Genomic DNA, 17921 nt, shown 5'->3' with positions numbered 1-17921 from the left:
ATCTGTGTAATTCCCAGCCCAGTGAAGTAATTGAGGCTTCCTCATTGCATGTTTTTATAGCTAAGAGAGAGAATTCTCTGAACAGTAAGGGAATTAAGGGTTATGGCGAGAGGGTAGATAAGTGGAGCTGTAGGGTCCAATGGCCTACTCTTGCTCCTAGTTCTTTTGTTCTTATTTGGTTTGTTCTATCCGTACTGGCTGTCTGAGCAACTTGCCTAGTCCACTTCTGACCTTTTTTGCCTGTAGCCCTGTGAATGTCTTCTGATCATTTATCTAATTTCCTTTTTGAAGCAATGATTGTATCTGCCTTGACCACACAGGCAGTCCACTCTAGATCCTGGCCATTCATCTTAAACCATGTCAGAAGACTCAAAGGACAGAGGACAATGAGAACAGTTTATCTCTATCTGTTCTGTTCAAATGCTTCATGATTTTGCACACGCCCATCTAATCTCCTCAATTGCTTTTAATTGGAACAGTCCCAGCTTCAGCCTATCCACGTAATGGTCAAGATGCCTTTTAAGATGCACATGTTGAAATAAATGAGTATTTTGTAAGTTGGTTGGGAGAAACTTCCAACATAATGTAAAAAGTCATGCCTTAAATGTAAAATGCTTGTGGACAAAAACAGTGCATGGATGAGTTTTTGAAGAAGGGCCCTGACCCAAAACGTCAGCTTTCCTGTTCCTCTGCTGCCTGGCCTGCTGTGTTTCTCCAGTTCCACACTCTTTTCTCTGACTCCAGCATCTGTAGTTCTTGCTATCGCACGGATGAGTTAATTGGTTTGCCCAGTTCAAGGACTAAATTAATATGGGATATTGGCAGTCAGTTTGTTGATTGCCCCATGCCTCTGTTACTCTGTCTCTGTCTCTGCTTGATCATCTCTGCCAGAGGAGGCCTTTTTTTACTCCCTGCAGAGCAAAGAATGTAGACTTGAACATACATGGCAGAGACCTGCTGTTAGGCATAGTTATCAGATTTGGTTGGACTACGTAAAGCATTATTAGGTCTTGCTATCATTTTGTGATGCCGATTACTCCTATCTTCTCTTTTCCACAATAAACAGTTGTCTTTGACCCTCCTTAGCTGTCTCCTTTATGTTCATCTCCAGTAACAAGTAACTTCATTACCTCAAGTTACATCATTCAAACAGCTATCCTTTGTTTCCAGCCTTTTCTCTAAACTGCAAAGTCAAGTCTCCCCTCTAAATCCCTAAGTTTATACTTGCGTGTTTAGCTTCTCTTGTAATCTTCCACATGCCCTCTTGGAGCTCATCTTGTCAAGAATCCTACCTCTTGCTCTCTTGACCCTACTCCCAACAAATGGCAGACTTTTCAATTTCCCTCCAAGGCCTGCATGTTAGATGATGTTAACAATTCACACAACTCCCCTTTCAAACCTACTATTAACCTCCTGTGCAAAAAACAAAGCCTTGAACCCGCTGCTGTTTCAAACTGCCAACCCATCTTCAACTTTATTCTCTTTCAAGTCCTTAAGCATGCTGTTGCATCCCAAATCTCCGTCTGCCTCCAAAATAACTCTGTATTTAAACTTAACAAAATCATGTTTCTGTATCTGCTACACACTAATCAAAGTCACAAGTGACATCCTATCTGACTGACCATGGTCAAGTATCCCTCCTCATCTGTAGTTTTGTGCAGACGTTAAGGAAGTGTCTGCTGACCATCAGATTACAAATTCTGACACTGCGAGCTCACCTGTTTTCAAATGAGTGCATAATATCATTGCACAGTGGCAATAGTGTTGAAGATGCAATGTATCAACAACTTTGATAGCACCTTCCGATCACACAGCCTCTACCGCCTCGAAGAACAAATACAACACGTGCATGGGAACATTGTCACGGGCAATTTCTCAACCAAGTCTCTCACCATCCTGACTTGGGACGACATCACTGATCCTTCACTAGAATAGTCAAGTCTAGAGGTAACAAAGGCACGAATCAATGTTCTGAAATGTAAACAGTGCTAGAAATACTTCGCAGATCTGACAGCAATGCTCTCATAGATCATAGAATCCCTACATATGGAAACAGGCCCCCTGGCCTAACAAGTCTACACTGACCCTTTGAGCATCTCCCTAATCTACACATCCCTGAACACTACGGGCAACTTAGTATGGCCAATCCACCTAGCCCGCACATCTTTGGACTGTGGGAGGAAACCGGAGCGCCCAGAGGAAACCCACTTAGACACTGGGAGAACGTGAAAACTCCACAGACAGTGGCCCGACGGTGGAATCGAACCCAGGTCCCTGGTGCTGTGAGGCAGCAGTGCTAACCACTGCCACTGTGCCGCCCTTGCCAGATTCCCACTTTACACCATAAAATTGAGCTGTTCTAAAGCACTGCCAGTAACTCGCATTCAGCCTTGTTTGTTCTTCGTGTTTGTCTACACCAAGCTAGATTGTTGCCTGGTTTTTTTAAAAAAAAGTCTTGATTTCAGAATTCTGACTGTGTTTCAATGTTCCACTGGCGCCTTCCTCTTTCCTCTCGACAGCCTTTCTAGTACTATAATACTTTAATTTAAAAAAAAAACCTTTGACCCGATTTCTTACCTTGAATTGCTTCACAAAGGATGGCATGCCTTTGGCGGCCTAGATCCCAAGCTCAGTAATTATCCCCAAAGCCTCTATGCCCCACCAACCACCTAACACAATATAAGATACTCCTTAGAATCTTTTGGTCACTTGATCTTATAGGACCTTGAGTGGTTTGGTTTGAACCGCTTTTAAAGCATCTTGGGATGTAATTCCATGAGTGTGCCTCTGTTGCTGGTGATGGTTTTAAGCTAGGATAGATAGAAAGTTTCACTTTCCCAGAACACACAACATCGTTATAGAATTCACATCGAGTCTGTTTAAAAGCAGATGGGATCTTCACAAAAATTGTTACAATCTTATGGATAAGTGTTCATTGAGACTTTTGAGATTGTCACAATGAAGAGTGATGACAGATCTCAAAGCACTATTAGGCTGTTTTAGCAGTCTCAAATATTTGAATCCCAAGCTGTATTTTGCAAATGTACTTGTAACCAGACTAGGAAAGAGGTTAGTGCCAGACCAGGAAAAAGGTTAGACCCAGACATAAAATTGTGATTTCACTTATAATTGTATGGATGTAGGCACTAGCATTGCCTGTTCATTCCTAAAGAAATGGTGCCGCACAGGAGCCTGCTGAGTAAGATAAGGGCCCACGGTGTTAGAGTCGAGGTGCTAGCATAGAAGGAAGATTGGCTTTCTGCCAGACAGCCAGAGTGGGGATAAGAGGGTCTTTCTCAAGATGGCAGCCGGTGACAAGTGATGTTCCGCAAGAGTCAGTGTTGGGACCACAACTTTTCACTTTATATATTAATGATCTAGATGAAGGAACTGTGGGCATTCTGGCTAAGTTTGCAGATGATACAAAGTGAGGTGGTGGGGAGGCTGCAGAAGGATTTGGACAGGTTAAGAGAGTGGGCAAAGAGGTGGCAGATGGAGTACAACATGGGAAAGTGTGAGGTCATGCACTTTGGTAAGAAGAACAAAAGTGTGGACTATTTTCTAGCTGGGGAGAAAATTCAGAAGTCTGAAGTGCAAAGAGACTTGGGAGTTCTAGTCCAGGATTCTCTCAAAGTAAACTTGCAGGTTGAGTCAATGGTCAGGAAGGCAAATGCAATGTTGGCATTTATTTTGAGAGGACTTGAAAATAAAAGCGGGGATGTACTCCTGAGGTGTTATAAGGCTCTGGTCAGGCCACATTTGGAATATTGCATGCAGTTTTGGGCCCCATATCTCAGGAAGGATGTACTAGCCCTGGAGCGGGTTCAGAGGACGTTCACAAGAATGGTCCCAGGAATGGAATGCTTAACATATGAGGAACGTTTGAGGACTCGGACTAAACACATTGGAGTTTAGAAGGATGAGGGGGGATCTAATTGAAACTTAGAATACTGAATGGCCTGGACAGAGTGGATGTTGGGAAGATGTTTTCATTTGTAAGAGAGACTAGGGCACAGCCTTAGAGTAAAGGGAAGACCTCTTAGGACAGAGATAAGGAGAAATTTCTTCAGCCAGTGAGTGGTGAATCTATGGAATTCACTGCCACAGAAGGCCGTGGAGGCCAGGTCATTGAGTACATTTAAGACTGAGATAGATAGGTTCTTGATTATCAGGGGTTACGGGGAGAAAGCGGGAGAATGGGGTTGAGGAACTTATCAGCCATGATTGAATGGCAGAGCAGACTCGGGCCGAATGGCCAAATTTTTGCCCCTATGTCTAATGGTCTTAAATATTACTTGGAGCTTAAATTCTGTTTTCCATTCCTGCATATAGCTCATTATGTATTAACATCTGTCATGTTGACAGCAAACAATTAGCAGTTATTTTTGCATATGTGCTACATAATGTAAAACAACAGATAAACTTATTTACTTTCTCTTTCATAGAAATTTTGTCTGAATTTAAATGATGGAAATGAAACTGAAGAAAGTTGGGATTTGATGCATGAGGTAAAAAGTTGCAGAATGTGAACAAAATAGTGGATTTTCATCAATTGTTATTTGTAACCACTTTTTAATGAAAACTCAACCAAGTTGTTTATTGACTATATTTTTGCATTATGGCGTTGCTTTGCTGATTTTTTTTTTTTTTTTTTAAAGCTTTAGGTCAATGTGTCCCAAATATTTTCCCACTGTGACCCCATTTTGTTTCTTGAAATTGTTGCAACCCCACAATGAGGTCTGAGAGTTAGGGGATGTGTTTTAGAGAGCAGCAGACCTATGAGAAAAGGGCGCACAGGGGGAGAATCTGAGGGCAGTTGGGAGAGGGGAGAAAGGGACTGTGTTCTGTGGTAGCCATTGCCACAGAATGGATCTCAGGGCACTAAAACTTTAGCTTGAAACTCTTGGAGTCCTGACACCCATTTTGGCAAGCCTTGCTGTAGATTATGTAAACGGATTGTAGTGATTTGCATAAAGATTCAAACTTCTTCATTGATTTCACCTTGATATCTATCATAGGTGTATCAGCACGGTGGCTGCAATAGTGGGTAAGAAGATATCTTGTCTCCTAACAGGTCATTACCCCTCTACCAGGTACAATGGTCAACTCAGTTTGATTATATTCTCACTTGGCTGCAAAATGATCTGATCGACACAGCTCCACGTCCTACTCCAGACTCTGGCTGCAATGTGCACCACTATTTGTGTACAGTCTTATTTTGCCAAGTTTATTTCAGTAGCACCTCCGAGTCTTGTGACCATTATAAGGGCAAAACCAGCAGCATCTTGGCCTGTGCATAGATTGCTGTTTTCTTTTATCACTACATTTATGTGAAATTCTATACTTAGTATAATCAGGGAAGCACTAAATGCACAAGGACTGCAACAAATTAAGTAACGAGGTGAGTATTCAAAACAAAAAGGCTTCCATGCTTGTGTAGTGACATGTTACTTCACTATAATAGGACAGGTCACAGTAAACATTTGCATATGCTGAGTTCAGTGATGATGACATCACCACCTGCACTGCTGCTGATAGGTCCAGGAAGTTGCAGTAGATGCCAGGGCTAGAGAGAGAGCAGGGGCAAAAACGATACACGTGATGGTGCTGCATCAGAAGCCAGCCTCCTTTTCTTCCCTGATAGTAAGGGAAAGGTTGGGAGGCTATAGAGGGAGTGAAAGAGAGATGCTGCTAAGAGATCAGGAGGAGAGGAATGCTGCCAAGAAGACAGATCAACTTCAAACTAAAATAAACTTTGGAATTGTACAGGGTTTTGTATCTTATATTTCAGCCTGTAGTGCCATCTTTAGACCAGCAGCTTCATCCCATCATGTATGAGTGATGCTAGCTCTCTTTCTGATCTTTGGTACCACCTTTTAGGTGGTCTTTGTAGGGTACTCTACCATCAAATAAAGGCTCATTATTGCCTTAAAACAGAAAAGGGTAGGCAATAATTATAATTTTGCCAGGATTCCTGGCTCAGCAGAAAATTGTTTAAATTATGGTCTCTATTGTCATGTAGATTGAATTTATATATTATTTCTTGAAGTTATTTGCTTAGGTCAAAATGGAAACAGAAAATATTGAAAATGCACAGATCTTGACTAGATTTTCAAAGCATGGTGTTTTGATCTTAATCAAGACCAGTTCTTTTTTTATAAGAAAAGATCCTAAATCCTAGTCACTTCTTGATGGAATGAGGCTGCAAGATTTGATGGATAGTAAAATTTATTTTGATTAAACTAAGAGTCAAATAAAACAAACACAAACACAAAATACTATCTATCTTGCCTACTTGTATGTTGAAACTCAGAATAGAAATTGTATGAATTAATAGGCAAGTTACAGTAAATTATAAAATACATGGAAAATGCAACAAGACAGATCTTGCAAGTTGGCTCATCATTTGCAGCATATGGGCGATCAAGTTCAGTCAGAGTCCATCAATACTAGTCTTTCTCAGGAAAAATGTCAGCTGTTCTTCCAAGATTTAGTCTGATTCTCACCCAACAGCAGCACACAACCAACCCAAGTTTCACAGGCACAGTCTTCACCAAAAAAGGCATGTGCCTGTTTGATCTCTCTACTTTGCTTACTGCAGTTCAGGTGGACTAGATTACTACTGTTCAGGCAACAGTGATAGCTGGTGAAATTATATATCAGCTTCTGGATCAACCCTCTTTTTTTTTTCACCTACCTGCACTGCAACCCTGAATCTGATCATCATCTAAACTCTGGCTATGTTCTTTTTCAAACAGTTACTGTTCCCAAAAGTTTTAGTTTCTAGACCGAGATTGTCTTGGTTTCCTTAGAGATTGAGAGAGTAGTTTCCCCTCTTTAATTAAACGTCTGTCTCAAAAATATAAAGCATTGAAAGTAGGGATTCTATTGTATTGGTTAAAAAGATGTGAAGTGCTACACAATAAACAAAGTTAATCAAATTGAGAAGGTGTGATGATTAATTGAACTTGTTCCAAAAACAAGTGATAGAATATGACTGACAAAATTTGTAGTCTAAGGTAGTTCATCTCTGAAAGGGATAATTGGCACCATGAGAAGGGTTCTCCCAGAAGGACATAAAGGACTGCTCCTGAGAGGAGCTGACCAGTCCTGCTTCTGGTTCTCTGCTTGATCCAATGCAATGTGAAAATGCTTCAGTAGCAGTGTGAACTTACACGAGTTGTATTTGAGATGTAATGTAACTAGGTATTAAACCTGTTCTGTTTGACGAAGATCAAGCCTGTCTTCTGCTTAAGACGTTGTGTGGACAGCTTTTCCAATGTGATAGTAATAACTTAGAATAATACCAAAACAAAGCATTGGTGTTGGTGAATCCATCCAGGGCATCCCAGGTTGTTCAGGTGGGCTGACCATAACCATATGAGAATCTAGTGGAATAAAATTGGATTCAGTTTTATTTGCTCATAGCGTGAGGGCTTGCCCGTTTTTAATTGACCTTGAAGATAGTGGTGGCCGCCTTTTGGAACTTAAAGTCCATGTGATTTAGGTACATCGACACACACCTAATAAGAAAACCTTACATAATTTTAAATTTGATCATTGCTTGGACCATCTCTGATTGTATAGTTTCTAAATAACTAGCTTGGACTATAACTGACTTAAACCCTGCCCAGTTACCTTGCCAACACTAATCCACTAAAAACCTGTTTAGATCCCCAAAGCTGAATGAATGAACACTCAGCAGAACCATAGAAATGATGAAGCAAAGAAGAGGGGCATTCGGCCCATCTTATCCATGCTGATCCAAAGACACCCAGATGCCCTTTCTAATACAGTGGAATATGGCAGCTGGTACTGTCAAGTGTGTAGAGTTTGGCTTCTCTATAAAGGATTCTGATTAAAACTATGCTCCATACTTATGAAGCAGTTGGTTTTGGAACTCCTGGTCAGAAGTTTGGAGCTCTATTGTGGGAAGGAGTAAATTATGAGTGAAGCAGCAGTATGATAGTCGCCACTTCTCAGAAGATTCAGGCCAATGTTAAATTAACCATTCTGAATAGAGGTGCCTCACTAGTATAGTACTCTTGAAAGGAACCTGGTGGACTTTGGACCTAAGGGTTACCAAAGCATTTGACAGCTGAGGTTTCCCTTGCTTTGTGTCTCCTCCTGTGGATTAATTAACAGCTCCATTATGGTGTGTTTTATATCATGTGATTACTGGAAGTGAACGAGCTGAACTTTAAGTCACTTTTGTTCTAGTGCTTCTAACAGAAATTTTATTTAGATAATTACAAGAGCAAACCACTGGGAATTGTGTAGAGTGAATCATAAGATCATAGAATCTCTACAATGTGGGACCAGCAGGCCGTTTTGGCCCATCAAGTTCAGACTGTCCATTGGGCATCCCATCCAGCACGCACGCGCGCGCACACGCACACCACCATGTCCAAATCCCTGTCCTGCATTTCCCATGGCTAATCCACCTAGCCTGCTCATTATTGGACTCTATGGGCAATTCAGCATGGCCAATCCACCTAACCAGCACACTGCTGGACTGTGGGAGAAAAGCGGAGCACCTGGAGGAAACCCACGCAGACACAGGGATAATGTGCAAATTCCATGCAGTCAGTTGCCTGAGCCTGGAATGAAACCCAGTGTCCCTGGTGCCGTGAGGCAGCAATGCTAACCACTGAGCCACCATGCTGGTCATGTAAGAGAAGCATCATTATTTTTAAGTTGTTTTCTATATTTAGCTGCTGCGACTGTCGGACCTTTAAACTGATATTACAGCATTAATATCTCTCAATTGCAGTAGAAAGTATCTGGAATGAGTTGGTCATAAAGCAATGATCTAATATGTTGGGTGTCTGTGTTCACAGGATTTGCTGTCCTCACGCTTTGAAACCTTTATGGTGCCAGAGTATGATTATCCATTATTGCCTTTACCTGGAAAGGTTTTCCCTGTAACAGTAAAGCACCTAGAAACTCCCAATCAGGTATGCATACTACCATTTCTGGATAGAGAGGTTTCGAGTGGAAGATAACCTAATGGAGGACTATCAAAGTGGCTCACGGCTTTTTTGAATCTTTTGGCTTAGTTAAATTTCTGGGCTCTGCAGAGAAAAATGAAACACACTTGAACTTTGAGTGGAAATAAGGTTTTTGAAAAGAATAGTTTTCTCAGCTAGTAGATGAGTGCAGTCGTTGGTTAAGAAATCTAAACTTTTATTGTGTACAAAACTAGATTACTTTGTAGTTGACATTAAACTGAAATCTGCAGTTTAAATTTCGTAGTTACCAGCTTGAATATGGTTATGAAAGGCTTCCAGTGAAAGAGCAGCTTAATTTAAGAATCAGCTAAAATTGAATCCTCGCTGAGTGCGTCAGCTAGGCCTTTTGTCTTGGGAACATGTAACAAGTCAACCTAATGAGGCTTAGCACTCGAGTGTGACCTATGTTGGAACACAGGAGTTAAGTGATAAAGGATGTGAAGAGGTGGAAGGGAATGTGGTGGTATTATTTTAGTTTTTGCTTTTCCTAAACTTTTTCATTCTCAGGAATTGAATCTTACTCTGCTACAGGCGAAGATGCTGGTTATTTGGTCAGTATTAAATAAGTGATTAAGAATGATTCTGCTCCTAAGATTTGACATAGTATAGCAACGGTGGTCTGGTTAATAAAATATGTAAAAACATAATTAAGTTTGATTTTGTATTTAGTTAAATAGTTTGATAGAACACTAAGGATGTCAGGACAGCTGATATGTCACACTTCGGGCAAATGGGAGTTCTTTGATACCAGTTTGGTCCAGCACAAATAGGTTTCCAGAAAATATTTGAGGTTCGAGCAGCTTCGGTTCATAGTTTGAGCTGGAAGCTGAATGCCAAACACTCTAACACATCAGGAGAGGGAAAGTTGCCCAAATTTTTTCTACCAGGAGGCAGTCACAACTGTTGGGCTTGTGTTAAATAATTTTGCTCAATGTTCAGGCACTGGTGACTGAGTGTGAAGGAGCCCAGAGGGCAAAAGTGTAAGAGCCCCAGCCTTTCTAAATTTTTGATTTTGTTCTCAGTTGTTTTAAGGTTCTTTCAGCTTTTCTGGGTGAGAACAACAACTACAGGGTGGATGAGCCAATTGACAATGGCACCATAGTGCAGGTAGTAATATGGGGTGGGGGGAATGGTGCATTTTAAGAAAGAACATAGAGCTATTAGGGGACAGCAAAGTGAGGGGCATTGACACAGTTTTGTGCAGAAAGAGTGCAAATCTAGATCGCTATGTTGCCTTCCTGGTGCTATGGTTTAGGACATCTGGTCATGGCTAAAGAGAAACTTAAATGGGAGAAGGAGGATCCAGTTATCCTAGTCTGAATAGGTACCAGTCACACAGAAAGGACAAATAAAAAGGTTCTTCATAGTCACTATGAGGACCCAAATTAAGAAACACCTCAAAATGAATCATTTATGTTATCACTTGAGCAAAATGCAAATTGATGTAGGGCAGATCAGATTATAAATTAGATTAATGTGGGGATCAAACAGTACATGGAAGATATCCCCAGTTCATGGGGTGCTGGCCCCACAAAAATGCAAATCGAAGACCTAACTCAACAGATATGGTTTTAATTTACAAACAGTAAAAAGATAAAACTAAAAGCTCTGTCTGAATGCATGTGGAATTTTGAAATGTATAGATAAACTGAAATGAATAAGTATGATCTGATGACCATTACAGATGTGACTGCAGTGTGTCCTGGATTGGGACCAGAATCTTGAAGCATGCAGGAAATTGTGACAATGTGGAATGTGCAATGTAGTCAGTGGCATTAGCACAGTAAAGAGGGATGACCTCAGTACAGGAGAGCAAAATATAGAAAGGTTTTTAGTAAAAATGAGAAATAATACAAGCAGAAGTTATTTGTGGGAATGGAGTACAGGCCCCCTCACTAATCAGAACATGAAGGAAGAAATAATGAGAGCTTGTCTGAAGGACCTGGCAATAATCATGGGAGATTTTAATCTACATACAGAACTGGAAAAGTCAGATGGACAAACGTAACCTAGATGAGCTAATGTAATATTGCCAGGATTGTTTCTTGGAACAGTGTGTTTAGGAACCAACCAGAGAACAGGCTATACTTGATGTTGTACAATAAGAAAGGATCTCTGTGAAGGTGACCCCTGGTAGCAGCATCGATAATATTGAATTTTTCTTGCAGTTTGATCGAGAGAGGAATGGATCTGATCTTAGACTTTATTTCAAATTTTAAAGGGAGTTATGAGGACATTAAAGCAGAACTGGCTAAAATGAAAGGTTAAAGGATAGGTCAATAGAAATAGAAGTTTTGGTGAGTCAGAGTGTGAGTTACGTACTGCCGAATTTCCTGCCTCTGACCTGCCCTTGTAGCCACAGTTTATTTCTGGCTAGTCCAGTTCAGTTTCTGGACATTGTAACCAGCCTGGTATGCCAATAATGGAAATTCGCTAAATTTTAATGCCATTGAATGTCATAGAAAACAGTTAGTGTATTTCTTGTTGGAGATGATCTGGTGAATGTAGCTGTTTCTTGGCAACCAGGAATAAAGCCACTTATCAAGTTGCTGTTTGACTTGAGTGCTCTGTTCCTCCAATAGTGGCCAAAGCACCAGGAGAAATTTGAACATATGAGCCAAAAACCTTTTACAGAGCATTTTATAAGGAGGGATAGATGAAAATGTTAAGGAGTGTAGGTTTAGGAAGTTACAACAATGGTCACCAGCAATAGAGTATCTGAAATCCGTTATGGAACAAGTGGACAATGATGTTTAGATTGAATATGAGATTTAGAATAAAGAGCAGGGGACATCTATTGAACTGTGAAACTGTGAAGCAGGCTAGCATTACAAGGGAACAAAAGGATAAAGGAAATAAGCCGAGGGCTGAAGAGGCTGTGTATTGTACAGGGATTTGGGTTTTTAGACAATTGGAATATCCTTTGGGATAGAAAAGACCTGTTCAAAAAGGATGGGTCTAACCTGAACTAAAAAGGGACCAATATTTTAGCAGGGAGATTTGCTCGTTCCGTTAAGGGAGATTTTATACTGAAAGAGGGGGAGTGGAGGAATTCTACGTAGTAGTGTAAATAGAATCATGGGGAAAGTTCTGAATGCAAAGAGAGCACGTCAGTTAGAAAAAGACAAGAGAGTCAGAGTACTTAGTAACTCTGAAGAACTAAATTGCACTTATTTCAGTGCAAGGGGCCTTGCAGGTAAGGCTGATGAACTCGAGGCATGTTTAAGAACATGGGATTGGGGCATCATAACTATTACAGAAATTACTATTACTTGGCTGAGAGATGGACAAGACTGGCAGCTCAATGTTCTGGATTTGAGATGCTACAGGAAGGATGGGGAAAGAGGCAAGAAAGGAGGGGGAGTGGTGTTTTTGATTTAATGAATATGTTACTACTGTAACCAGAGAATATATTTCTTAAAAAAAAAAAAAAAAAAAAATCATCCAGTGAAAATTTATGGGTGCAAAAGGAAAGATTGCCTTGAGATTGTACTGTAGATCCCCCAATAGTCAGAGGGAAATTGAGAAGCAAATGTGGAGGGAGATCTCAAGATATGTCAGCATAATAAGGTTGTAATAATGGGGATTTTAATTTTCCAAACATTGATTGGGGCTACCATACTATTAAAGGTTTGGATGGTGAAGAACTTGTCAAATGTGTTCAAGAGAATTTTATTTATCAATATGTGGATACTCCAACTAGAGAAGGAGCAAAACTAGACCTTTTGGGCAGTAAAGCAGGGCAGGTAACTGAAGTAAAAGTGGGGGAACACTTTGGTCTAGCAATCGGAACCATTTTGAAATTAATAGAATTTGGAAAAGGATAAAACATTCCACAAAAGTTAAAGCTTTTAATTGAAGTAAGGCAAAATTTACTTTCAAAAGTTGATTGGAGTAGATTGTTTGCAGGTAAAAGGACGTCTGACAAGTGGGAGGTTTCAAGAGTGTGATGACTAGTTCAGAGGCATTATGTTCCTGTTAGTGAACGGTAAGGCTGGTAAGATTAAGGAACAGTGGATGAATAAAGACATTGAGGTTCTAGTCAAGAATGAAAGAATTTTATTTTGGTTCAATTGAATCTCTTAATCGATATAAAGAGTGTATGGGCGTTCTTAAGAAAGAAATCAGGAAGGCAAAGAGGGAATATGAGAGCATTGGCAGATAAGGTTAAGGATAACCCAAAAAGATTCTACAAATACATTAAGAGCAAGAGGGAAACTAGAGAGAGGGTAGATCCCCTTAAAGATCAAGGAGGTCATCTTTGTGTTGAACCCCAGGAGGTGAGAGAGATAATAAATTAATATTTCGTATCGGAACGTATTATGGAGGAAAAAATGGAGACTAGAGAACACAGAAATAAACTGTGTTTTAAAAACAGTTCACGTCACAGAAGAGCAAGTTTGGTGGCCTTAAAGACTATAAATGTGGATAAATCTTTAGGATCTGATCTAATGTATCCCATAATGTTGTGGGAAGTAAGGGAGAAAATTGCGAGACCCCTTGCAGAAATATTTGCATCATCTGTAACCATGGGTGAAGTGCCTGATGATTGGAGGAGAGTGGCAGATGTTGTGCCTTTTGTTTAAGAAAGGTTGTAAGGAGAAACTGGAAACTATAGACCTGTGAGTCTGTCTTCAATTACAGGTAAATTTTTGGAGGCGATTATAAAAGATAGGATTTATGGACATTTAGAGAGGCAAAAATTGATTTAGTGATAGCACAGTTTTCTGCAAGGAAAATCGTGTCTCTCAAACTTGATTATTTTGAGGAAGCTATCAAAAAGATTGGTAGTGCAGTAGACGTTGTTTATTTGGATTTTAGTAAAGCCTTTGACAAGGTTCTGCATAGTAGACTAATAAGTAAAGTTGGGTCACATGGGTTTCAGGGTGAGCTTGTCAATTGGATACATAATTGGCTTAATGGCAAGAGACACAATGGTGGTGGAGGGTTGCTTTTAGGCCTGGAGGCCTGTCACCAGCTGTGTTACACCAGGATTGGTTCTGGGTAGTCTTTTATATAAAAGACAAATGATTTGGATGAAAATACAGAAGGCATGGTTAGTAAGTTTGAGGATGACACCAAAATTGTTGGCATAGTATACAGTGAAGAAGTTTCTCAAATTACAAAGAGGTCTTGATCAAATGGGTCAGTGGGCTGAAAAATGGCAGATGAAATTTAATCTAGATAAATAAGAGGTATTGTATTTTGGTACAACAAACAAGGGTAGGGCTTATACAATTAATGATAGAGTCTTGGTTGTGTTGTAGAACAGAAGGACCTAGGGGTTCAGTTGCATAATTCTTTGAAGTTCGCATCACATAAAAGACAGTGATTTAAAAAGTCATTTGACATGCTTGCCTTCATTACTCAGTGTTTTGAGTATAGGAGTTGGAAAGTCATTTTGATGTTGTACGGGACCTGGTGAGGCCTCTTCTGGAATACTGTGTCTAGTTCTGGTCACCCAGTTATAGGAAGGATTTTTTTTAACTCTATTTTTGTGGGATGTGGGTGTTGCTGGCTGGCAGCATTTATTGCTTGTCCCTACTTGACTTTGAAGGTGGTGGTGAGCTGCTTTCTTGAACAGCTGCAGTTCACCTGCTGTGAGTTGCCCCACATTGCCATTAGGGAGAGAATTCCAAGATTGTGACAGTGAAAGAATGGTGATATATTTTCCAAGGCAAGATGGTGAGTGGCTTGGAGGGGAACTTGAAGGTGGTGTTGTTCCTATATACCTGCTACCCTTGTCCTTCTAGATGGAAATGTTCGGAAGGTGCTGTCAGAGGATCTTTGGTGAACTTCTGCAGTGCATCTTGTAGTTGTATACACTGCTGCTACCGGTAGTGGAGGGAGTGGATACTTGTGGATGTAATGCTAATCGAGCGGGCTGCTTTTCCTGGATGGTGTCAAGCTTCTTGAGCATTGTTGGGGCTGCACTCATCCAGGCAAGTGGGGAGTATCCCATCACACTCCTGACTTGCCTTGTAGATGGTGGACAGGCTTTGAGGAGTCAGGAGATGAGTTACTCGCCACCGTATTCCCAGCTTTTGGCCTGCTCTTGTAGCCACTCTGTTAATGTGGGGAGTCCAGTTGAGTTTTTGGTCAATGGTAACCCCCAGGATGTTGATAGTGGGGGGATTCGATGATTGTAACACCATTGAATGTCAAGGGGTGGTGGTTAGAGTGTCTATTATTGGTGATTGTCATAGCCTGGCATTTGTGTAGCAGGAATATTACTTGCCACTTGTCAGCCAAAGCCTGGATATTGTCCAGATCTTGTTGCATTTGGACATGGACTGCTTCAGTACCTGAGGAGTCACAAATAGTGCCCTGAATATTGTGCAATCATCAGCAAACATCCCCACTCCAACGTTATGATGGAGGGAAGGCCATTGAAGCAGCTGAAGATGGTGGAGCCTAGGACACTATCCTGAGGAACTCCTGCAGCGATGCCCTGGAAGGGAGATGACTGACCTCCAACAGCCACGACTGTCATCCTGTGTCAGGTATGACTCCAATTGATGGAGGGTTTGCCCCTGGCCTCCAATTGATTCCAGTTTTGCCAGAACTCCTTGATGCCACACCCTTTCGAATGCAGCCTTGATATCAAGGGCTGTCACACCCACCTCACTTCTGGAAATCAGCTGTTTGTCCATGTTTGAACCAAGGCTGTAATGAGGTCAAGTGCTGAGTGTTCCTGATGGAACCCAAACTGGGCGTCACTGAGCAGGTGCTGTTTGATAATGCTGTTGATGAAACCTTCCATCACTTGACTCATGATCGAGAATATACTGGTGGGGCGGTAATTGGCCAGCTTGGATTTGTCCTGCTTTCTACGTATAGGATGCACTTGGGTAATTTTTCACACTGTCAGGTCGATGCCAGTGCTGTAACTGAACTGGAACAGCTTGGCGAGGGGGGCGGCAAGTTCTGGAGTGCAAGTCTTTAGTACGATTGCTGGATTAAGCTTGAATGGATTCAGAAGTGATTTACCAGGACGTCGCTGGGTATGGAAGGTTCGAGTTATAAAGGAAGGCTAGGAATTCTTTTCACTGGAATGTAGCAGGTTGAGAGGCAACGAGTTTATAAACTAAGAGTTAATAGTAGTTGTCTTTTCCCTAGGATCGGGAATCAAGACTAGGGGACACATTTTTAAGGTGATAGGAGAAAGTAAAAAACCGGAGGGGCAAATATCTTGCAGAGAGCATAGTTTGTGTGTGCAGTGAACTTCCCGAGGAAGTTGTGAATGTGGATACAATTAAGATGTTTTAAAAGGCATTTGGATAAGTACGTGAATAGGAAAAGTTTGGAGGGATATGGGCCGGGAGCAGACGGAGGAGACTCGTTTTAGTTTGGGATTATGTTTGGCATGGACTGGTTGGACTAACAGGTCTGTTTCCGTGCTGTATGACTCTGACTCTTAGTAGTTAAAGCAGAGACCACATCAAGATTTAAGAATAGGTTTGATAGGTAATTAGAGGAAAAGGGGAATAATAAGATGTGGAAACAGCAGGCACATATGATTAGCCCTGCCTGTATGGAGAATGCGCACTGCAATAAATCATTAGGACTGAATGTCCTCTTACTTTGTAGTTTCTTTTTTAATTTTCAGGTGTACATTTCAATTGGTTCGAGGAGAGATGTTGAATCAGATACTGACACAGACGACAGTGGCATAAGCTACGAATTTGATGATCTTGAGCAAGCCCTCAGAGAGCTTAATCAGAATGCAGAGGCACTTCCTTTACTCTCAGATTTCAGATCAGGTATTGTAGGTTATTTAATGTGTAGGTATATCTCGTTGTTCTAAGGTCAAATGACCTTTAACCTCAGCATACTTACGTAAAATTTACTGTAAAATGCTTCCAATTCCAAATAAAAAGCAGTACTAAAGAAAACCGGTCTGACAGCATACATGGAGAAAGAAACAGCATTAATGTTTCCAGTCTAACGTGACTTAACTCTGGAACCTGATTATCCCAAATTTTTGTGACAGTAACAAATGCTCACCAAATGATAAATATCTAAAATGTGTAGTATAACTTTTTACATTTGTGTTTAATCTTTTACACTGAGCATCCAGTTCACGACAAAAGATTGCAGCAAAATATGAACTGTGTATTGTGGTATTGATTATTCTGTATTCCAATTCAAAGGAATATGTTACATTGATACTATTTAAGCTCAATGTGTAGCTGGGTAATACTGGGAGATATCTAGGACTGCCGTCCACTCATCCTCCATTATACGTCCGGGACCATCTGTTCTATTTTTTACACTTGCTGCGTTTAAAGAGTTTTTTTCAACTTTTCCTGAATTTTCAAATCGGATTCAAGAAAATTGCTGATAGTTAGTGTGTTTCTTTACAAACATTATTTGTAAAATTTAAGCAGCTTTTCAGAAGAGGATGTAAAGTTAAATGGTCCAAGTGGAACAGTTCAGAAAACACTCGGAAATTTGACCTGTTTGTGTAGTAAGTAGCTTGACACAGAAGACCTATTATCTTTTCCTCCAAACTGCTAGAAAATAGTGCTATTTATATTTGACAGTGTAGTGTCAGCATTGTTGAAAGATTAGGAATAACCCTATACTTGATTATGGTTCAGGGTTATGGTTGTGACAGAGTATCAGCACCTTGCAATGCAAGTTATTGTACAATTGACAAGACTATGGTGGCTGTTTTTAACATGAACTCTTTCAATACCAGGGTTTCTTTTTGTCAAGATTGAAGTAACTATAACAAATTTTAAGCAAATAATTAAGACAACTCCATTTTTATCATCTGTTTAGGGACTGTTAACTTTTTAAAAAAAAAAACTCTAAATACCATACTTTACCTCAAAACAATACCGTAAGATTTTATTTTCAGTTAAGCAATCTTTATTGTATGCAAAAGACTTAAATGAAAACAAA

The 17921-nt window shown here is 40.5% G+C and overlaps 1 protein-coding gene across 1 annotated transcript in view; it reads left to right on the top strand.

Moving 5' to 3' along the window:
* LOC125483393 (RING finger protein 17-like) overlaps window positions 1–17921 on the top strand; it is a 103264-nt gene that overhangs the window by 73995 nt on the left and 11348 nt on the right. The window contains exons 4-6 of the mRNA XM_048598435.1: window positions 4446–4508; window positions 8841–8957; window positions 16621–16774. Of these exons, the coding sequence (XP_048454392.1) occupies window positions 4446–4508; window positions 8841–8957; window positions 16621–16774 (334 nt within the window). The remainder of the gene's footprint in view (window positions 1–4445; window positions 4509–8840; window positions 8958–16620; window positions 16775–17921) is intronic.

The sequence above is a fragment of the Rhincodon typus genome, chromosome 6 (assembly GCF_021869965.1).
Source record: "Rhincodon typus isolate 14 chromosome 6, sRhiTyp1.1, whole genome shotgun sequence".
NCBI classification, from domain to species: Eukaryota; Metazoa; Chordata; class Chondrichthyes; order Orectolobiformes; family Rhincodontidae; genus Rhincodon; species Rhincodon typus.
Note: the sequence above shows the minus strand (reverse complement) of the source record. Positions and strands in the feature narration are given on the sequence as shown.